At 42.7% G+C, this 21,726-nt stretch overlaps 1 protein-coding gene across 2 annotated transcripts in view; it reads left to right on the top strand.

Moving 5' to 3' along the window:
- Window positions 1-21,483, top strand: part of TBC1D30 (TBC1 domain family member 30) — an 84,503-nt gene extending 63,020 nt beyond the window's left edge. For both annotated transcript variants that reach the window (XM_081249813.1, XM_081249814.1), the window contains 5 exons: window positions 1,947-2,052; window positions 9,516-9,628; window positions 11,375-11,514; window positions 14,143-14,349; window positions 17,843-21,483. In XM_081249813.1, the coding sequence (XP_081105939.1) occupies window positions 1,947-2,052; window positions 9,516-9,628; window positions 11,375-11,514; window positions 14,143-14,349; window positions 17,843-18,630 (1,354 nt within the window). In that variant the 3' untranslated portion in view covers window positions 18,631-21,483. The remainder of the gene's footprint in view (window positions 1-1,946; window positions 2,053-9,515; window positions 9,629-11,374; window positions 11,515-14,142; window positions 14,350-17,842) is intronic.
- The last annotated feature ends 243 nt before the right edge of the window (window positions 21,484-21,726 follow it).

Raw genomic sequence — 21,726 nt, 5'->3', positions numbered from 1 at the left:
CTACCCCAGGAAGGCTAATTAACTAGTTCATTGTCCAAAACTAATGAGTAGTGGTGCTGGGACTTAATCCTGGATCTTTCTGACTGTAATCAGTCAGACTCCAGGGCCTGTAATCTTGTCCACAAATTTTCCATTGGAAAAATCGTAAACAGTATGCAGGTGATCTCCAGCTTACGTGTTCCTGAGTAACATAATGTGCCTTGTGTGTGGTTATCCATGGGACCCTTCCCATCACCCTGCTTCTGCTATGTGAAATTTCCTCCTTGCTCATACCAGCGGTACTTTTGGAATGTGTAAGCCGTAGACCATCTACTTAGCCCCACTGGCATCTCTTTCACATGTCCTTTCTTTTCTGATCTGACTGCCTTGATTCCCTCCCTCGTTGCCTCATGCCTGGCACTGTCCTCCCTGGCCTCCCCATCGTACCCCGAACTCGCCATGCCACCTCCCCGGCAACCTTGCCAAGGGCATGTCTGTTCCCACACTCCATATTAAAGGCCTTTCAGTAACTCTTGTCCTGAGGGGGCTCAGCAGGCAGGGGAGGCCATTGCAATCTGCTCTCTGCACCTCTCTGCCCTCATCTCTCCCTGGCGCCCCCAGCTGTGCAGCCGCTCCCATGCTGGTGGTGGGGACCTACATGCATTTCCCCCAGTAGTGCCTTCTGTCTCCTGTATCCACATCTTTGGGATGCTTTTTCCACCTTGTCAACCTGCAGAACATTTTTCAAAACTCATCTTAGGCATACTTCTCTTCCTCACTCTCCTGCCACTCACAGGATAAACTTAACCACTTTATTTATGCCCACATGCTACTCGGTATTTTTCATTAACACATCAGCCATTTATTTCATTTATTTATTTACATGATTGTGGCAGTGGGATTTGAACAGCACTCCAGAGCATGGAATTTTCCCATCATCATATTGTTTTTGGATGGCTCTGCGGAAATCCCCTAACCTTAGTGTATGCCAGAGAACATGTCTTATGATTGGTGGGCAAATAGAGTCATCCTGCGATACAAAGACTGTCATAATAGATAAAACAAATACACAGGTCTCTTTGCTTTGGGTTATTCCTTCCCCCTCTAGAAGAAGGATTAAAGTCTCACCTGTCTCACAGGATGGGAGGTGACAGATTCTTTTTTTTTTTTTTTGCTGTACGCGGGCCTCTCACTGTTGTGGCCTCTCCCATTGCGGAGCACAGGCTCCGGACGCGCAGGCTCAGCGGCCATGGCTCACGGGCCCAGCCGCTCCGCGGCATATGGGATCTTCCCGGACCAGGGCACGAACCCGTGTCCCCTGCATCGGCAGGCGGACTCTCAACCACTGCGCCACCAGGGAAGCCCTGGCAGATTCTTTATTTACATGTCTAACCAAACACAAGAAACAGGATGTAATTTCCAACTAGCAGCAGTGTCCTGAGAAGGGCTGAACAGACTACCTGTGAAAATATCCTGTGGACTGATGAAATATGCAGATAAAGTTTTTGTATAATTCATCTTTCACTTCTCCTGTGGTTTGGTTTCAGTCTGTCAATGCCACTGCAGTTTGCAGATCCAGAGAAACAGATTCCCTCTAGGGAACAATTGTACTTGGGCACCCAATTTCCTGGTTATAATTTCTGATCAGTGATGGGTATTCTGATGTGTAGAATGTGTCACATGGAAACAATAAAGATGCCACAGGTGGGGCTGTGAGTCAGGGGAGCAGCATAGCAAAGATGGGAACTCATCCTAGAATAAGTACCTTTACATCGCCCTTCGAATTTTTTTAAATCTTTTCTCTGCCTAAAACAGGCTGTCCTGTGAGTGTATCATAGGATTTTGATTTTTGTTGGTTGCTAACTTGGTCGATTCGATGGCAAGAGAAAACATGTCTTGTTGTGCCTGCAGCATGTACCTGATAGCATGGGTGTCCTAAACAGTTCCTTTTTCTGTCCTTTATCTAGGCAGATAGAATGTTGTGAAACAGCAGATGAATTCTATAGCACCATGGGGCGCCTTACCCAGGAGATGCTGGAGAATGATCTTCTGGAAAGCCATGAACTCATGCAGGTGAGTGGGCAGTGCCACCCCCCTTGGCTCGGGGGACCCTGGTACCATGGGAACAAGCAGTGCCAGAGCAGCGGTCTTGGGAAATGTATTTGCCCAGCCCTCAGATGTAGTTTTTCAAATGACCAAGAGTCTATATATAATTTGTTAAGAATCTAACTGTGTCACAAGAGGAAGGAAGAAATGGATATTTGTTACGGCTTTCGTTCCAACTGTGTTGCTTAAAAATCATAACGTGCAATACAAAAACAAACCAAAAAACCACCAGAACACCTCCTCCCTCGCCCCTCAAATCACCAGGTATTTGTTCTGAATCTGATTCTTAGCTGTAAAGGGAGACTTGTGGGGAGAAATAAGTACTTCTGGGAAGGGATTATTGAGGATAAAAAGGAGATTATTCTAATCAGCATTTTGGTTTATTTGTTTTGCCCACATCTGTGACTCATGTTATTACATATGAATCATAAATTTCAAAATGGAAGACTTGAAGGGTTTTGTCATTTTTCTGGTATGTTGCTGTATCTCAAGATTACATTCGCCAAATCATTAAAATTGGCAGTGAGTATAGAAGAGATAGCGGATTTGTTAACATGCTCTCTTCCATTCGGCTCTATAACATGAGTTTTCTGCAGTCTCCTCCCGCTTTTTTTTGTTTTTTGCGGTACGCGGGCCTGTCACTGTTGTGGCCTCTCCCGTTGCGGAGCACAGGCTCAGCGGCCATGGCTCACGGGCCCAACCACTCCGCGGCATGTGGGATCTTCCCAGACCGGGGCCCGAACCTGCGTCCCCTGCATCGGCAGGCGGACCCTCAACCACTGCGCCACCAGGGAAGCCCTGGTTTTACCTTTAAAGATGGATAGGAGTAGGTCGGGCTGTGTGTGTGTGTGTATGTCTGTGTGTGTGTGCGCATGGGTGCATGCACGTGTGGGGTGTGTGGGTGTGTATGTTTGAGGCAGTGGTGCAGAGCGGAGAGGCAGTTCATGGCTGAGGGAACAGCATGAGCCATGGCATTGGCAATGAAAACCCTTATGGTGTGGGAAGGAAGCTACAGGGGTTTGGTATACAGGGATGGCTCGTGGGAGACCACAACCCATGGTAAGGAGTGTGGACTTGATCCTGGAGGTTGTGCTTGCTGGAGTTCTTGGGCCTCTGTGGGACCTTTGGAAAGGGAAGAAGAAGAGCTGTGGGCTGGAGAGGTTTTAGGGAGAAGAGGGAAATGGTCTCAGTTGCGTCTGATGTCGACTACAGGGGCAGCTCTGTGAAGGGTGGACTTGAAGGGGTCACCGTGGGGAGGCAGTGAAGGCTCGACGCAAGAATGGAACAGAGGCAGTACTTAGAAGATGAAGTTGACAGGACTTGGCCGTGGGAAGTGGACATGGGGTGAGGGAGAAAGACAGGGAGAGCCAAGGACAGCCCCCAGGTTTCTGGCTTAGGAAGAGGAGGAAAAGTTCACGGGGGAGGCAGGTGGATTTGTCTTCACACTGGTTGCATTGGAGGTATTCTGTGGTTGCCCCATTTGTTACCTATCCAGAGGCGCTCCCCACTACTCCACAGCCGGGACCTATTGCACTGGCCATAGCCCTGTCCCCACCCAGTCCTCTGTGGGCCCTGCTCATCCCCACGACAGGGCTTGTGGTTCCCTCTGACACCCTATTTGGGCAAATCCTTTCTGTCTCCCGGATCCTACTCAGTCTGTTCTCCCCTTCCCTCAGGCTCTGCCGTCTCAGCCCTCGTTGACGATACCTCTTCCCTACCCCTTCAGTACTTAAGATTGTCAGCAATTGACTTAATGCTCATTACAAATTATTTTATATTGTTTGGTATTTTTTCAAATATGTTAATACTATCTAGCAAGTTCCTTAATGATAAGGGCCTTGTATTACTCTGTATCCCCATAACATCTAATGTAGTGCTAAGAATCCACCTGGTTGCTCAGTGCATACACAGAATTATAGAACATTAGAACTCGAGGCGGTGGTTTTTGAACTTGACTGTGTATAAGCAGCATGTCAAGAGTGTATTAAAAGGCAGATATTCGGCCTGTGGGTGGTTCTGATGCAAGTGGCTTTGAGCTAACACTTAGACAAACACTGATTTGAAAGAAGCTTAATGGTCCACTAACCTAATTCTGTCATTTTACAGAGAAGAAACTAAGACGTGGAGAGTGAGCATCTTGCCATATTCTTAGGTTGTCTAGTGGCAGACCCAGAACTGGGGCCCAAGCTCGACACCTGGCCAAGTGCTTCTCCTCACCACCCAACACAGGGCTTCCACCTTATTGAAAATATGACTTTCTAAAAGCTGAAATCCCTTTCAGAAGAATGAGCAACATTTTATCTCACCTAAAGTTTAAACATTGCCAGAAGGAATGATAGATATGTTGAGGTACTCCATCTTTGTCCTTCAGGAATTTCCAGTCTTAAGTATTAAGAGAAAAGAGCGCCCCTTCTTTACTCTGCTTTAAGAGAATCCTGGAAGGAAAAATGTAGGCTGTGGCTTGATTGATTAGAATTCCATTTTAGCAGCATTTCTCCTGCCAAGGAAAACATCTGGTGAAGATGAATTGAGCCTAATTTTGTACAATTTATGTTTTCATGTTTCTTTTAAAGCATGTCAATAATGAAAAAGAGAAATATAGTTCCTCTTCAGCAGTGCCTAAATATAAATGTCTATTTAAATGTGTGTTGGTAGTTTGGGCAGTAAATAGACTTGTTGGTTTTCCTTGACATCGTAGAGTATTAAGGAGAGAAATGCTGAATGTCATTTCAAGCACTCTCTTTTCTGTACTCTTAAAAAAAATTAATTCAATGGCTGTGATCCAATTATGGTAGACTTTAAGTCTGTTAGCAAACCTGAAATGACTCCAGATGAAAAATTTGGATTGCATACAGATCTTTATTTTCGAGCTGAAGAGATGGAAACGTTCTCCCTGTTTGGTCTTGCATATTTTTTTCAGTTCTAGGTGCCATACGCGAAATAATCTACTGGGTTCTTTGCCCCTGCAAATTGCATCACTCTTTTATTTTACTAGTAATGGCCATTAAAAAAAAACAATCATGTCAGAAAAAGATATTGGGAGAATGCTGATGAAAGAGTGTATATGGATTTCAGTAAGACTTTTGACAAAGTCTCTCATGAATTCTTTAAGAGTAATATAGAGAAAAGTTAGTTAGATGCTGTTTACTAGATGGGTTTTAGGTGCTTAGGAAAACCTAGCCCAAAGTGGTTGTCAGTAATTTACTGTTACCTGTGGGGAGCTTTCATGTGCCATGAGGCAGGACCTGCCCTTGGACTGTTCCCTTTTTTCTATCAGTGATGAAGTAGAAATTACATGGATGTGAATGCTTGTCCAGTAGAAGGTTACTGTTTGATTAATTAGTGCTGTCAAAAATGAAACCATCTGCCTTGCAGAATTGTGTGTGCCCGTAACTGCAAGTGTTTAAGCGGTTCCTTTATGACCATATGTTGGAGATGCTTTAGAGGGAACTGCTGCTTGGGAGGGAGGTTGAACTAATTATGTTTAAATTTCTTTCTAACCCTAAGACCCTATTCATGTACTATACTTTGGCTCTAAGACGATTAGTAAAATTCCCTTCTTGAAATCTGTTGTAAATCTCTGATTTATACAGTTGGAAATCTACAGCTTCTCAGGTATCCTGAGGACTGTGGTGGTGTGTGTGGTGTACCTTCATGGGATAAACATGCCTGCTGACATGTGAGACCTTTAAATAAGTGAGTGAATATATGCAAAGTACTATAAGCACATTTGTTTCAGGAACACCGATGTATGCTTTGAAGGGCTAACTAAAAGTAAATTATAGAGAAAGGAAGACCAGGAATAGAGAATGCAGCTCAATGGAGCCAGTGTTCTTTTTGGTCCAGTGTCGTTAGCTGAGTCGCCCTCGAAGGAGCTTGGTAAGACCCCAGACTATTTACCCTGGAGCAGGATGGGACAGAGTAGGGGCAAGATGAACTTCCCTTTCTTTCTTTTTTTTCTTTTAATACTTATTGGAGTATAGTTTATTTACAATGTTGTGTTAGTTTCAGGTGTACAGCAAAGTGAATCTGTTATACATCTACATATATCCACTCTTTTTTAGATTCTTTTCCCATATAGGCCATTACAGAGTATTGAGTAGAGTTTCCCATGCTATACAGTAGGTCCTTATTAGCCCTTTCTTTTCTTATACACTTCCTTCATGAGGCTGGACAAAGGAGTTTTCTGCTAACTTTTAATAAAACTGGCGAAAATAAAACAAATGAGTCTTCAGCTAGACATCCCACTAATTGTCTCCAATGAGACATCTTACTTTGTTTGTAGAGAATTTTGAAATTCCTAGCATTAATAATTTCATCTTTTAAACTTGAATCCAGGCGGTGTGGGTTTCTCTTTTATTGAGATATGATTGGCATATAACATTACATTAGTTTCAGGTATACAACATAATGATTCGATATTTGTATATATTGTGAAATGATCACAGTAAGTCCCGTCAACACCCATCACCACACACAGTTACACATTTTTTTTCTTGTGATGAGAACTTTTAAGATCTACTCTCTTAGCAACTTTCAAATACGCAATATAGTATCATTAACTATAGTCACCGTGCTATTCATTGCATGGTATGGGTTTCTTGAAATCTGAACCAGGTTTCTAAATTGTTAAGAAATGTCTCATCAGTGAGGGACAGGCTGACTTTTGGCCCAGCAGTAGGACCAACATTTGATGTGTCAGAGACTGATGCTGCTGTACTGAGGCCCAAGCAGAGGTGCCGTGCTCTGGACTTACAGTTGGGGTGCTGAGGTTTTCACATCTCTCCGTTTCCCTCAAAAGGGTATGTGGAGTTAAGACAGGTCACAGGAGCAAGGAGGGAAGAATTCCATACTGGCAGTAAAGCAGCTTCTCGGGTGATGAGCTGCTGGTAAACTTTGTGGGATCAAAAAATGTGAGAGGGGGGCTTCCCTGGTGGCGCAGTGGTTGAGAGTCCGCCTGCCAATGCAGGGGACACGGGTTCGTGCCCCGGTCCGGGAGGGTCCCGCATGCCGTGGAGTGGCTGGGCCCGTGAGCCATGGCTGCTGGGCCTGCGCGTCTGGAGCCTGTGCTCCGCAGCGGGAGAGGCCACAGCGGTGAGAGGCCCACGTACCGCAAAAAAACCAACCAAACAAAAAACCCCAAAAAATGTGAGAGTGTACTCTGACCATGTAGGGGCTTCCCTGGTGGCGCAGTGGTTGAGAGTCCGCCTGTGATGCAGGGGATGCGGGTTCGTGCCCGGTCCGGGAAGATCCCACATGCCGCGGAGCAGCTGGGCCCGTGAGCCATGGCCGCTGGGCCTGCGCGTCCGGAGCCTGTGCTCCGCAACGGGAGGGGCCACGACAGTGAGAGGCCCGCGTACCGCAAAAAAAAAAAATGTGAGAGTGTACTCTGACCATGTTATTAATGAAATTATATGAAGTATTTCAGGCATACAGAATGTATTAAAATAATAAAACTTACACACCTACGACCCAACTTAAATAAAACATTAACAACACAGGTGAACACCCTCATACCCTTCTCTCTGATCCCGCCACCCCCTCTCCTCTTAGAGGTAACCAGCATCCTGAGTTTCATGCCTTCATTTTTCCAGATGAGAAAAAGGAGGCCTGGAGAGGTTGGGAACCAGCTTAGTCTCACACTCCAGACTAGTGGGAACCACAGGGTACCTTCTGCTTCTTCCCATTGGGGAACAGTTCACTGTTAGTAAATTTGTACTGCTTCTCAGCCTTTTGGGTACATAGATCTTCCTGGACTTACGATGTGGTTACATCTAGATAAACCCTTCATAAGTTGAAAATGCATTTAATACACCTAACCACCCAAACATCACAGCTCAGCCTGGCCTGCCTTAAACATGCCCAGAACACTTAGATTAGCCTACAGTTGGGCAAAATAATCTGACACGAAGCCTACTTTATAATGAAGAGTTGAATAACTCATATAATTTATTGCATACTGAACTGCAAGTGAAAAACAGAACGGTTGTCTGGGTCCAGAATGGTTGTAAATGTATTGGTTGTTTCCCCTTGTGATCACGTGGCTGATGGGGAGCTGCCTTGCCCAGCATCACGAGAGAGCACCTATGGCGTATCGTAAACCCAGGAAAAGTTCCAAATTCTAAATTCGAAGAAGGGTTTCTACTGAATATGTATCACTTTTGCACCTTCGTAAAGTGGAAAAATCATTTAAGTTGAACCATTGTAAGTCAGAGACTGTCTGTAATCAAGTATGTGTGAGATAATACGACTTGGAGATGACTTTTGTGGTCCCAATAAACTGTGTAACTTTGCATAATAAGCAATGGGGAATCAAAGGGAAGGAATTTTAGTCAACACTTCCTTGTTTGGAATCTTGGGATGTTACACTAAGGTATAAGCAGATACCACAGAAGTTTGGCAACAGTCAGATGTGCAGACTGTTTAGAATCGAAATTCTGTCCCGGAGGTGGCTCTGAGCTGTGGGGTGAGGCTGCAATGCTAGGAAGCCCCTTTCAGAGCCCTCCTTTTCCTACCTGTGCAGATATTAGACATCTCCTAAGCCTTCAGGAAAACAGTACTGTTGAAATGAAAAATACCACTTCAAAATATTGTCCTAGAAAAGTGTTTTCAGGACATTTGAATGGCTTCCTGGAAGAAATGAAAGTTAATGTGATTCATATACATTTTCTGGTGAATAAGAACCTGAAAGATTGAAGAAATATGTTTGGAGCAGTTAAATTTTCATAAAATTAACAGAACAAACAAGGTGATTTTCCTCCTGCTGGTAGAATGATATATAATCTTAAAATCCTGGAGGAAGCACAGGTGCTTTTCCCATTTTTATTTATAGATTTTTAACAGCCTGTGCTTTACACCCTGTCACTTTTTTTCTTTCTTTCCTTTTTTTCTTTCAAAATAACAGTTACCAATTTTCACCTAGAACTGATTCACAGACATTTGAAAAGGTGGTATCTTTGGAGAAAGCTTGCAGGCGATCACAAGATTGTCCCCTGGGCATAACTGTATCCGGAAGGCTGACATTTAATGCCTATAACGATCATCAAGCAAAGCTTTGAAAAACGAGTGGTACACATGAAGAAGATTGATGGGTTCACTGTGAAAGAAGTAATAGGGAGCTGTGAATTTCTGAATTAACCCATCTATCAAATGAGCAAGAGAACATCAGACTGTCCCCATTTGCCCACCCATGTTCACCAGTTGGAGTGCCCAGTCCCAGCTGGGTTGATTTGGGGACTAACTGTTGTTTTATCAATATGCTTTTGTCTTTCTCTAAAATGATATTGAAGTATATTCTCTCCACCTGCTGTGTAAGGAGCAGTATCTATCTCCTCACACCCAAATCATAGAACTTTAATGTCTTTGCAGGATTGATAAGAATTGTTTAAGGCCACCATTTCAGACTTGGCATTTTTGTTCTTGTTTTCCAGACTGTGTATTCTATGGCTCCATTCCCTTTTCCACAGTTGGCAGAGCTGAGGGAAAAGTACACCTACAACATTACACCATTCCCAGCCACAATTAAGCCCACCTCAGTTTCTGGGTAAGGTCCTTTTTTTCCTTCTTGTTTTCATGATGGAAGACTTAATACCTTAATTTGTTATTAATATTTGTTAAACCCCAGAAATACATTTGAAGTAGTTTGGTGCTTAAACTCTGAATATCTCTTTCCCAAAGGTTTTGATTTAAATTCAAGAGGGAGATTTTTGGAAGTGTACTTTCCAAAGAAGGTTGGAACATAAACTGAAGGGATATTTAGCAACCCCACAACTTATTTAAAAATATCAAATATTAAAAATCTCAGTAATTAAAAAAGGGTAGAATCAAAAAAGTGTAGACAGATGAGCTAGTTTAAAATACTGTGGAGACCAGAAATTGACAAATACACACACACACACACACACACACACACACACACAGGAATTTAATATATGAAAACGTAAATCAACGCTGAAAAGATATGCTATTTAGTAAATGGTGCTGGGCCAATGAGAATCTGGAAAGAAATAAAGTTAGAGTCATACTTTACACCATACATCAGGATAAACTCCATGGAGATGAGACAGTTAAATGGAAAAAACTGAAATAATAAGCAGAAGAAAATGTGGAAGGATGTCTTTAGTTCTTTGGAATTGGGAAGGCCTTAATAACTGCTCAAAAAAAACAATAAAGGAAAAAAAATTAAGTACTTTAAAAATAATTTTCTGCATAACTAAAACCAAAACAGAGCAAAAGAAAACCTCCATAAGCAGACACAAAAATATTTGTGAAAAAATATTTGTAACTGATTCCTCTCATATATAAGGTTCTTAGAAGTCAATAAGAAAATGACCACCATCTGAAAAATGATGAAAGTATGGGAATAGGCAGTTTACATAAAAGGCAACTTCACTTGGACTAAGAGAAATGCAGCTTAAAGCAAGATTGAGATTCTGTTTTTTTCACCTATCAGGTTGACAAAAATTCAAAAGGTTGATGTGCTCTCTGTTGATAAGGCTATAGGGAAACAGGCAGTCTTACACTTTGCTCATGAGAGGTTAATTACCATGGGATTTGGGGCAGGCAATTTGACCGTATTTTCCCAAATTACTATTGCATATATCCTTTGACCCAGCAATTCTACCTTTCTGAATTATCCAACAAATATATTTGTACACATGCAAAACACAGTTTGTATAAGGTTACTTATTGCAGTGTTGTTTATAATAGTTTAATATTGGAAACCACTTGAGTGTGCATCATTTAGCAGCCTGGTTCCATAACATGGGCCACATACATACAATACAGTACATACATACAAACAATAATGTATACATACAGTACAGTGCAGCCATTAAGAAAAGGATGTGGAGGAAGCTCTGTGTGAATATGGAGAGTTTTTTTTTTAGGTGAATAAAAGCAAGGTGCAGAAGAGTGTACTTATATATAGCATGCTAATACTTATGAAAAAGAGGAGAAAAATAAGACTGTATAGTCATATTTGCTTATTTAACTGATAAGGAAGCTGAAGAATACATCAGAAACTAGTAACAGTGGTCACCTGTGGGGATTAAGTGGGGTAAGAACAGGGTAGAAGTTGGCCAGGGATGGGAGATGGACTTTATATATATATGTATAAATTATATAAGTATAATATATAATTATATAAATATAATATAAATATGTTATATAAATTATAATAATTTATATAATTTATATATATATCATTTAAGTCATGTGGCTATATTACTTATTTAAAAATAATACCACTTTTTGAAAAAATATTCCTTTTTCTTTTATGTTTTCCAAGACGACGTGGTAAGGTCAGAGACAGCGATGAAGAGAATGACCCAGATGATGAAGATGCTATTGCTAATGCAGTGGGGTGTCTCGGACCTTTTAGTGGGCTCCTGGCACCTGAACTGCAGAAGTACCAAAAGCAAGTTAAAGGTAAAGAGGTGGCATCTATTAGATACTCACAATGTGTTGGTTCACTATAGCAAGGGTAGTATTATTGTGTCCTATAAATGTCTGTTGTTTCCTGAACTGATTACCATTGTTAAAGGTCTTTATTAAAAGTAACTTCTCTGTTACTTTATCATTTAGGAGGCTCTCTCTGTTATGTGTTACACGCATAATACATATTTCTTTTTCTTTATGATTCGTTTTGCCTCCCACTCGTCTGATTTAACTTTGTGTGCTCAGTTCCTTAGCACCAAGCCTGGCATATAACAGAGGCTTACTACATTCTGTTTGAGTTAAATTGAATTCATTATAGACTGGCTTCTTTTCCACTATAGAAATACTCTCTAAAGCCAAAATATTATGGTACCTCTACTTGAATTTCAGTGACCAGAAACTCATTATCTCATAAGACATTCTGCTAATTCCTCTGCTTAGCCCAGGGTTTCTAGTTTTGAAGAGATAAACTCCACTTACTAGTTCTATTAATAGTTCTTCTCTTCAGAACAAAACAGAACAAGTTTGCTCCCTCTTCTGCTAGATGTCTCCTTTGAATCTTGAGGACAGTCATCACGTCCCCCAAAAGTGGCTTCATGGTCCAAATTCAGAATTTCTCAAAGATATGTCTTCCAGAACTTTTAATGTTCTATAAATTCACCTCTAAATGTCCTGAAGTTTGATAGTATCCCTCTTAAAAAGTGGTGCTCTGAATTGAATGTCGTGCTATGTTTGTTTTTTTCTTGCAGAAAATAGATTGGACATTATTCGTGTAATGAACTCTTTTGAAGCAGTTCGCGGTTCTCCCACTGTGATCTTTCCTATCTTTGGTGGCAGCTCTTCCTTTATGACATTTATTCTAGTTTGAAGACCATTCTCCTTGCTGAAAGAGGACAGAAACAAAAGATGTCAGGCACCTCTGCATTCTCTTTGCCATCTGCTAGCTTTATACTGCGTTCTCAAAGTCATGGGGCTATTTTCTTGTTTTTGTTCCTCTTGCTTAGAAGGCTTCCTTTTTGTTTGTTTGTTTGTTTTGTTGTTGTTGTTTTGGTCCTGGTAGTTTTGAGTATGTTCTGCAAGCCTTAGCTTGTTTTGAGTTTTAACTTGCTTAATGTTTGATTCATATCATTTTGTGTGTGTGTTCTTGGTATGCACTCCCCTGTCATCTTTTTTTTTTTTTTTTTTTTTTTGCGGTACACGGGCCTCTCACTGTTGTGGCCTCTCTCATTGCGGAGCACAGGCTCCGGATGCACAGGCTCAGCAGCCATGGCTCACGGGCCTAGCCGCTCCATGGCATGTGGGATCTTCCCAGACCGGGGCACGAACCCGTGTCCCCTGCATCGGCAGGCGGACTCTCAACCACTGCGCCACCAGGGAAGCCCCCCCTGTCATCTTTTTAAATGACTTAAAAAAAATCTGAACTCAACAAGAGTTCTATTGGTTTTGTAATGGTTTCTATCTCCTCTTTAGTTGCCTGAATTTTAGCTTTTGGTTTCTGGCCATGCGATCAATAAGTATTTTAACTCTAACGTTTTTGAATCTGCTTTCTGTCATCTGGGTCTATGTTCCATTTTTCCCCCCTGTTATTCTTTCTGTGCAATTATAGGCTCTGGGATGACATGGTCATTTTCTCCTAAATTTCATCCTTAGGCTTTCTTATTGGTTTTACTTTAGTTAGATTAGATGTCCTCTTTTAATTTTCTTCTCCTTAGAGAAGTATTTTCAATAAAAAAGAAAGTTTACCAGATGTTCAGTCTTTATCTGAATAACACTTTCAGCAGATGTTAGGATACTTGAAATCCCCTATAATCTTTTTTTTTTAAGCTTGTCCCCAGGCAAGTTTTATATATCGCATTAGAAAAGCCTCATTTTATCCCCTGTTTACCTATGTGGCATGTGAGTGTATTTTCACACAGTACTTATTTCTGTTTCTTGGAGGTAATCTCAAATTTATTTAAGGGATAAATCTACTAGTTGTTGGTGTTAACAGGAGCAGAAACCACATCAGACATAACACACATAGTAGACAGTCAGGAAATACTTGTTAAATGAATAAAAACATTCCATTTCTAGTGATACCATGATCTAAAGTCTTGATAATCTTATAGAATGTCTTGCAGTTTTTAACTTAGGAAAAGCTCACTTTTAATGACTGACTAAACCCTACAGTGTAAAATTTACAAGTTTATAGTTGTGAGTCCTCATGCAGTTAGTTATATGGAACCTTGTAAATCCTCATGTAGTTATATGGAAATCTGTACCCTGGCTTTAGACAGCTAGAGTTATATTTTTCTAAGGGAATTTTAGAAAATGGCAGTGATTTTTATCTGGAAACAGCGGATCTTATGTCCATATAATGAACAAAGGGGTAATAAAATCAAACAATGAACCCACACAGCTCATTTCAGACTCACAGTTAGCCTAATAAGAAAATGCAGAAATATTTTCAGGACCAAATAAAAACAAGTACTGGACAAATTCTAGTGTACATGTTTTTTGTGGTTCAGAATTTCCTGGAGGTTAAGATACTACCCGAGGTTATATAGTGTAAGCAATTCCCAGTTAGTCCTGTTCTCCTCCTGTGATAGTGTCTCCTTGTCTCTATTCCTTGGAATATAGAACCAAATGGGGACCAGAATCTGAGATCCAATAACATTGCAGAGCTGAGTCCAGGAGCGATCAATTCCTGCCGAAGTGAATACCACGCAGCTTTTAACAGTATGATGATGGAACGCATGACCACAGATATCAACGCGCTGAAGCAGCAATATTCTCGGATTAAAAAGAAGCAGCAGCAGCAGGTTCATCAGGTGTATATCAGGGCAGGTAATGTACTTCTTTGTTTGAGTCAATTTCAGCTCCGTGTCAACTTGTGAAAGGAAGACTGAGTATTCCCAGGATGGCCTGAGAATTACTGCTTACTCTGGCTCAGCATCCACCAACACAGCTGGCAGGAGACAATAACATCTTTATCTTCTCACTTTTTATTTTATCTTATCAGGCTCTAAATAAGAGAAAGGTCCCAAGGACCAGGCAGTTGATGGTATTCAATACTTCTTTACTCTGTATGCTTGTGGAGAAGACTTTACAAATGATTAGAATGTTGCAAAGCCATGCATTCCTTGGATTTGAGACATTTTGGAGCTATTGCCCCCTAAATATCAGGCATTTGGAAGTAGAATTTAGTCATCTGTATACTGGTAAATAATATTACTACCAGTCATTTAGGTAGTAATATAACAGATGTTGTGATCAGAGGAAAAGGAAAAAGCCGTTACTGTGCCTGCTAACTGTGTGTTAGCAGTGTCTTGGGAGTCTGCTGAGAAGAACACAATTGTACTGCAGTTGGAAATGCTCTTTTCCAAGGATTGTCAAGCTTCTTTTTTCCTTTAAATTCCCAAAATCCCAATGAACAATCTGATTTGTTGTTTAATATATGCTGATTTGGCAATTGGTTTGTCTTATTTTAAATGAAATCCTAATGAAAGTGATGCCGATCCAGGATTAACCAAGATATAAATTTGACATGTTTTTAAGAGGCTTGTGAGCATGTGACTGATCTTGCATAAAAACTGAATTTACCTTTCACTTGTTGGGGAGCAGTAGGCAACTTCTTAAAGATTCTTACTTTATCCTGAATCATTAAAAAAGCAATCACAAAAGGAACTAACAACTATAACACTTTAATTTTCAAAACATTGGCACATACATATCCCCATTTGTCCTTAAATCTATGAGCAAGGCAAGGACAGATATTCTTATATCCTTTTAAAAAATGAGGAAATGGTAATTCAGGAAGGCTTAGCAACTGTCTAGGATTATATAACTATAGTGAGTGATCAGGCCAGGGCTAAAACCCCCATGTTCTGATTCTTCTTTTTTTTTTTTTTTTTCCCGGTACGTGGGCCTCTCACTGTTGTGGGCTCTCCCGTTGCGGAGCACAGCCTCCGGACGTGCAGGCTCAGCGGCCATGGCTCACGGACCTATCCGCCCCGCGACATGTGGGATCCTTCCGGACCGGGGCACGAACCCGTGTCCCCCGCATCGTCAGGCAGACGCTCAACTACTGCACCACCAGGGAAGCCCTTGCGCCACCAGGGAAGCCCTTGATTCTTTATGTAGTTCTTTTCCAACCACTTTCAGAAGCTTTAGGTGGAATGGTGAACAATTGTCATTGGGTACTAAATCAGCCCAGTGTCTGTACTCTAGTCAGGGGTCAGCAAACTATGGTCTGTAGGTCAAATTCTGCTCACTGCCTGTTTTTATAAATAAAGTTTTATTGAAACACAGGCATGCCCATTTGTCTACATATTGTCTATGACTGCTTTTGCACCACAGTGGCTAAAATATTTATAGTCTGGTCCTTTACAGGAAAAGTTTGCTGACCCCTACTCTAGATCAGGGTTTATGTGGTTATTTTTAGGGAGAGATTGCTGCTTAAGGGCAAAGTTTGAGAGCATTGTTTCTCAAACTTTAGTGTGAATACGCATCACTTGGGGATGTGTCAAAATGAGGAATCTGCTTCAGTAGCTGTGGGTGGGACTGAGATTATGCATTTCCAATAAGCCTCCAGGCGATGCCACTGCTGCTGGATGGAGATTGCACTTTGAGTAGCGGGGTTTTAGAGGAGATGGTGTAGGATAGGACCAGCAGCACAGGCGGAAAGATTGAATTTGAGCCAGAGGCAAAAGTCCTCAGCTTCTGAGATTTAAAGGAAGGTGGTAAGGATGGTGGTTGAGGTACCAGCTTCCTAGGTTAGGGAGGACAGGAAGTTAAGGCTTTTCAGTCCTGATAGCTTCTGTTTTTATGAAGAAATAGGAGGAAAAGTTGTTTGCTTGGGAGTAAGTTGAAGGTTGGGTGGGAGCTTAAAGAAAATAGTGAAGATTTGGATTGGCCATCGGAAGCAATGGGAGAGGGAAAGAAAGTTTGTTCAGTGGCATTGTGGACCTAACAGAAATAGGAAGTTATGAATTTAAGGGATATCAATCCACATGGCTGTGTGATTTCTCCCCATCCGCATCCCCACCCCCCAGCAGCGATTAGCACCTCCTATTTTGGAAAGGAGAATGTGAATTGTGGATCTAGAGTGGAGTTTTGCCAGGCATGTGTGATAAAGCCATAGGGATGCCTGGATGTGTGGTTATTGGTGAGGTGTGGCCCAGAGATCCACGGTGCATCTAGCAGGGTAGGGGTGTAAGTGAGCCGAGGAGACAGTGAGAGGTTATGAGAAGATTGAGGGATCAAGGAATGGAAATCTTTATGGTTTAGTACCAGGTATAGTTACATCGAGAGTCTGAGAGCTGGAAGAGTCAAAGAGAGGAATATGAGAGTTAAATACTTTTCACGTGAGGCAGATCCGAGTGATGAGGTTTAGGATGGAACTGGGCAGGTGGAGGTTGGGTCAGTCACCAAGGCAGTAAAGTAACTGTGGTAGGTAAGAGGACATAGAGTGAAGAGGAAACAGGTGTCAAAATTTCAGTGAAGATTGGACTGTGACCAGAGGTAGATAGATAGGAGCAGTCGAGAAGCACAGGCGGGAGTTCAGCCACGTGACCTAGATATCAGGAGGAAGGCTGTTCACACAAAGACGGCGGGGTCTTCTCTTGATACTTCTGCCTGCAGCTGTCGTCCCTGGGGCCATGAATGTTGAAGCTTCATTGGAAAACAGGGGCTTGGTCATAGCCACAGGATGAGGACAGTAATACGGTTAACAGTGCCTTCCAGGAGAACACAGCTTTCGGTGCTTTCCTGTTTTCAATTTGCTTTCAAAGTCAATTGAGGACACAGGAGTGGAACTAGGGCCAGGCACTGGATAGCTGTGATGTCACTGCATTTTTACCACCTTCTTATCACTTCTCTCATTCTGCTCTATTCTTCTCTCAATAATATGCAGTGTGTTGTTTTTCTACCTCTCAGAAGCTGACAGCTGGTAATCTATATGGTCATAGTGTCTGACCTATTATTTAAAAAAAAAAATCTTCAAAGATTTCCTAGATACAAGACCTCCGAGGTTGCTTCTCAGACACAAGGCTCTCTGTAAAAAACACTAGGGAGGCTGGGCTCTAATTAGTAACAAGGGGTCAGAGTCTGTTTCTTTTTGTATCCTCAGCCCCTTGTCTCCTCCTCTTTGAAGAGGAGGGAATCCGTACCCCAGGCTCTAGGATCGAATTCAGTTTCTGCTGCCTTCAGTTACATGACTCTGCCAAGACCTGGGAAATATGTGGGCAGGGTCCGGGGACAACCTGTGTGTGACTCCTGTTCTGTGATGGCTGTCTTTCTCTGTGGTACCTTTCACACGACCTTTCAACATTTCTTTCAGACAAAGGGCCAGTGACCAGCATTCTCCCATCTCAGGTAAACAACTCTCCAGTTATAAACCACCTTCTTTTAGGAAAGAAGATGAAAATGTCAAACAGAGCTGCCAAGAATGCTGTCATCCACATCCCTGGTCACACAGGAGGCAAAATGTCTCCTGTGCCCTATGAAGACCTTAGGACCAAGCTCAATTCTCCATGGCGAACTCACATCCGGGTCCACAAAAAGAACACGGCGAGGACCAAGAGTCAGCTGGGCTGTGGGGACACCGTCGGGCTGATAGACGAGCAGAATGAGGGCTGCAAGACTCACAGTCTGGGGGCAGTGCAGGCATTTTCCTCCGATTGTGCGGGGGCAGCTCAAAGGGAAGGTGGCAGCTCCGACGGCGGCCCTGGGAGGACCATCGAAGGGCAATCTCCAGAGCCGCTCTTTGGGGATGCTGATGCCAATGTGTCTGTGGTCCAGGTGAAGTTAGAAGCCTTGGAACTGAACCCAAGGGCTGCTGCTGCTGAAACTGATCCCAAGGTGCACCTGCCCTGCCAGCAGCACCTCCCGGAGCCGCCAGATGCACCCGGAGGAAACAAGGCCCCTGGCAAGTCTCCCCAAGGCAGCCACCCGAAAACTCCCATCTTTAGCCCCTTTCCCAGCGTCAAGCCACTGCGGAAGTCAGCCACTGCCAGGAATTTGGGATTATATGGTCCTACAGAAAGAACCCCAACCGTGCACTTTCCTTACATGAGCAGGAGCTTCAGCAAGTCCAGCGGTGGAAACAGTAGTACTAAGAAACGGTGACATCTTTCAGCAACTGTGTATCCACATTCACCTCTTCATGGTGGCAGAAGGGTTCCAGCCGGATGGCTCCAAGAGAGCCTCAGCTGTCCATTGAAAATGAAGAGATGGGTTCAGAGATGAGCAACGGTCCATAAAAATGGGAATTGGACATTTTACAATGGGTGCTAGAATAGGGATGTCTTGCGATCATCGATACAGTGGGTTCTTATGGCAAAATAAATATTGTGGTTTTAAAGTGTGAAGTTTTCCCAGCTTTTCATTGTGAGCTGTTTAGAAAAGACTTTGTATCTAGGCTGTTAACCCCTCTTCCTTCCTCCTGTTCTGAGGGCCTTCAGGGTGCCTGTGACAACCCCCCACCCAACCTTCCAGTTCTCTGGGTGTTATTAATACTCAAGCATGCACACACTAGCTTGTTAGAACAGAAACTGTAAAAAGAAAGTAAGTTGCAAAGAACTTCCCAATTTCCCTCTTCATGCCCTGCTGGGGGGAATGTTTGTATGTGTGAGTTTTCCTTCAGTAGTTTCTTTCAGCCAGTCTCAAAACTGGTTTTTATTCTTGTGCTAAAGGGCAGGAGAAAAATCTAGATAGCCTTTCTTTCACTTTCTATTTCTACCTGCAAAAGGAAGAAAACCTTTATCTGTTGAAATGTAGCTTGATCATCAGCTGGAAGATCTTATGAAGAGGACACAAATGGGTTATGCATGAAGCAGTTGCTCTCAACAGCTTGCTGATTCCACTGAGCTTTCCTCGAGCTTCATGTTCACCTCTTAAGGAGAGTTTTGGTCCTCAGTGGTGGGATGACCAACGGGCTCTATACAGAGCTTGTCTGGCCTCCACCATGCAGCTCATTTACCTACCAGTTCTCCACTGCAGATGCGAGAAGCCGCTGCTCAAAAGCCAGAACATAGCACCTGCAACTCTGTTACTTGAATTTTGTGCTTTTCTTTGGGGTGGGAGTACTTTGTTGAGTACTTTCTTACTTGACCACTGCCTCTCCCTGGAGAAGGCCCCAGTGCTGTCTAGCTCTGTCTCTCCCATTCCTCCCCAGAGACAGCACCTGTTATTTCCACCATGCACATGGGAACTCTGAGCCACACAGAGGTGAAGGAGTACTTCAGATACTCAAGGTAAATACTCCCGGTACTCAATGTGACTCAGCCACATTGCCTCCCGTGCAATAGGTGGGTTTTATGCTCCTTGTACCCAGGTGCATTGGCTACATAGGTTCTAGAAACCAAGACTGGGAAGCTATTCCCTGCACTCCCTCCTGACTCAAAGGACCTTTCTCCAGATGGTACAGAGTCCTGTGATGGCGTTTCATAAAACCAGCTTTGACCTTCTTATCCGAAAACGTAGTTCATTTAAAAAATGCTTCATGCAACTGTCATTTTGGCTGGACAAAAGGCTCACTCCTCAAACCCCTTCTCCAGCCAACATTAGAAGATAGACTTGGCATTTTTATCCTCGTTCCCTGGAAGACCTCGGCTAGGCTTGCCGGCATTTTGATGATGCAGTCAGTATTCATTTGAGCTAATTGGATTGCTAATTCTGAAACCAGAGCTATAGTTTTAGAAAGAGTTTCTACTATGAGAGGCACTAATTTTTATAATAAAATAGAGAATGTTGTTGTGTGGGCTTTTTTGCACAGAAAACACAAGAATGATATATACAATGAGAAGAGTTATCCCTTTTGTGGTATTTTTACCCTCCAAAGAACTGAAGATGGAAAACATGACTAATATGTTATTGCAGTTTAGGTCTTGCAGGAGAATTCTGTGCCATCTGCAGTTAGCATGCAGCTTCTTAAAAAGCAGCCACTCCCACAGCCTGTGTCTTGGGAAGGGTGTAGGTGGAGAGTCGGGATTACTTTGCATACCACCCCCAGGACGAGACCCTCTGCATTTTCCAAAGTTAAGCCAGTGATACTATTTTCTTCCATCTGCTGAACTTTACATTCCACCTTGTATTCTTTTCTCCTCCCCCTTCCCAAGTGAGTCAGAATAGTCATGTTCCCCTTGAGGGATGTCTGACTTGAATAGAGAATTTTTCTTTTCTCTCTCGAGTCAGCTCCCAGCTCCCAGAGGGTCTGGGTTTGGGGAGGTGGGTAAGGGGGTGGAGGGCACTTACTGCAGTTCTTAGGCTTGTGCCATCGCTGTCTGCCACCTGTCTTAGGGTTAGTAGCACATGCTGTATCTGTTTCCTGGGGTTGGTCTTCCTGAGAAAAGAATGGAAGTGATGGCACACGGTTTGGGTTAAGTCTTTGTTGAATGAATAAATAAACTACTGAAAGGATAATAGTCCTCTGAGGTAAAAATGACCTCATCAGGGTTTCAAAACCTGACAGATTCCTGTTAAAGCACTCTGTCCTGTTAAAGTGCATGCATTGTACCATGTAATCACCATGTGTATCGGTCAACTTGTGAGCTTTGCCTACTTTAGAAAATAAAGGATCTGCAGTAGCCTGTAGCACACAGCATGTACGAAGAGACCAGTATGGACTTTTATCTTCGTTGTATTGGACACTGTATGCCAGCACCAGAAGTACTTACCAAGTAGTGGTTTCTTCACTTTTAGATATGTCTGTACCCCGTCAGCACTTAGGCTGGAGCCGACTCCTGATGTCTGCACCTCAGTTCTCTTACAAAAGCCTCCAGATACTTTAAACCTAGTTTGTAATGTCAACCTATGGGGCTGTAACTGTTTGGAATATTGTATTCCCTTTTTCAGTCTCTCTTGTTCTGAAGAACTGTACTGATTACAAAGATATATGCATAAAGATTCTCATTGTTGTAGCTATTGTGATGTTGTTTATCTGAGCGCCTGCATAGAACGCTCTTGTGACTTTGCCCACCCCCTTTCCTTACCCTGTCAACTTTACCCCACCTTCATCACATGCACCAAGAGAACAGCCCAATAAACTCCATCTCCGCCGGTCTAATCACTGGGTTGCTGGGTGGCCTGTGACCTGCCAAGAACTTGGCAGAATGGCGAGTTCCCGAATATGAGTAAACGAGTTTATTCAGGAATGTGTGTATGTGTGTGTGAATGTATGTGTGTGTATAAAAATAACCTGTGGATCTGTCATTTTTCTTTGTT

This window comes from Mesoplodon bidens (genome assembly GCF_964165515.1).
Source record: "Mesoplodon bidens genome assembly, chromosome: 11".
NCBI classification, from domain to species: Eukaryota; Metazoa; Chordata; class Mammalia; order Artiodactyla; family Ziphiidae; genus Mesoplodon; species Mesoplodon bidens.
The sequence above is the reverse complement of the archived record's forward strand: the minus strand, read 5'-3'. Positions and strand labels throughout refer to the sequence as shown.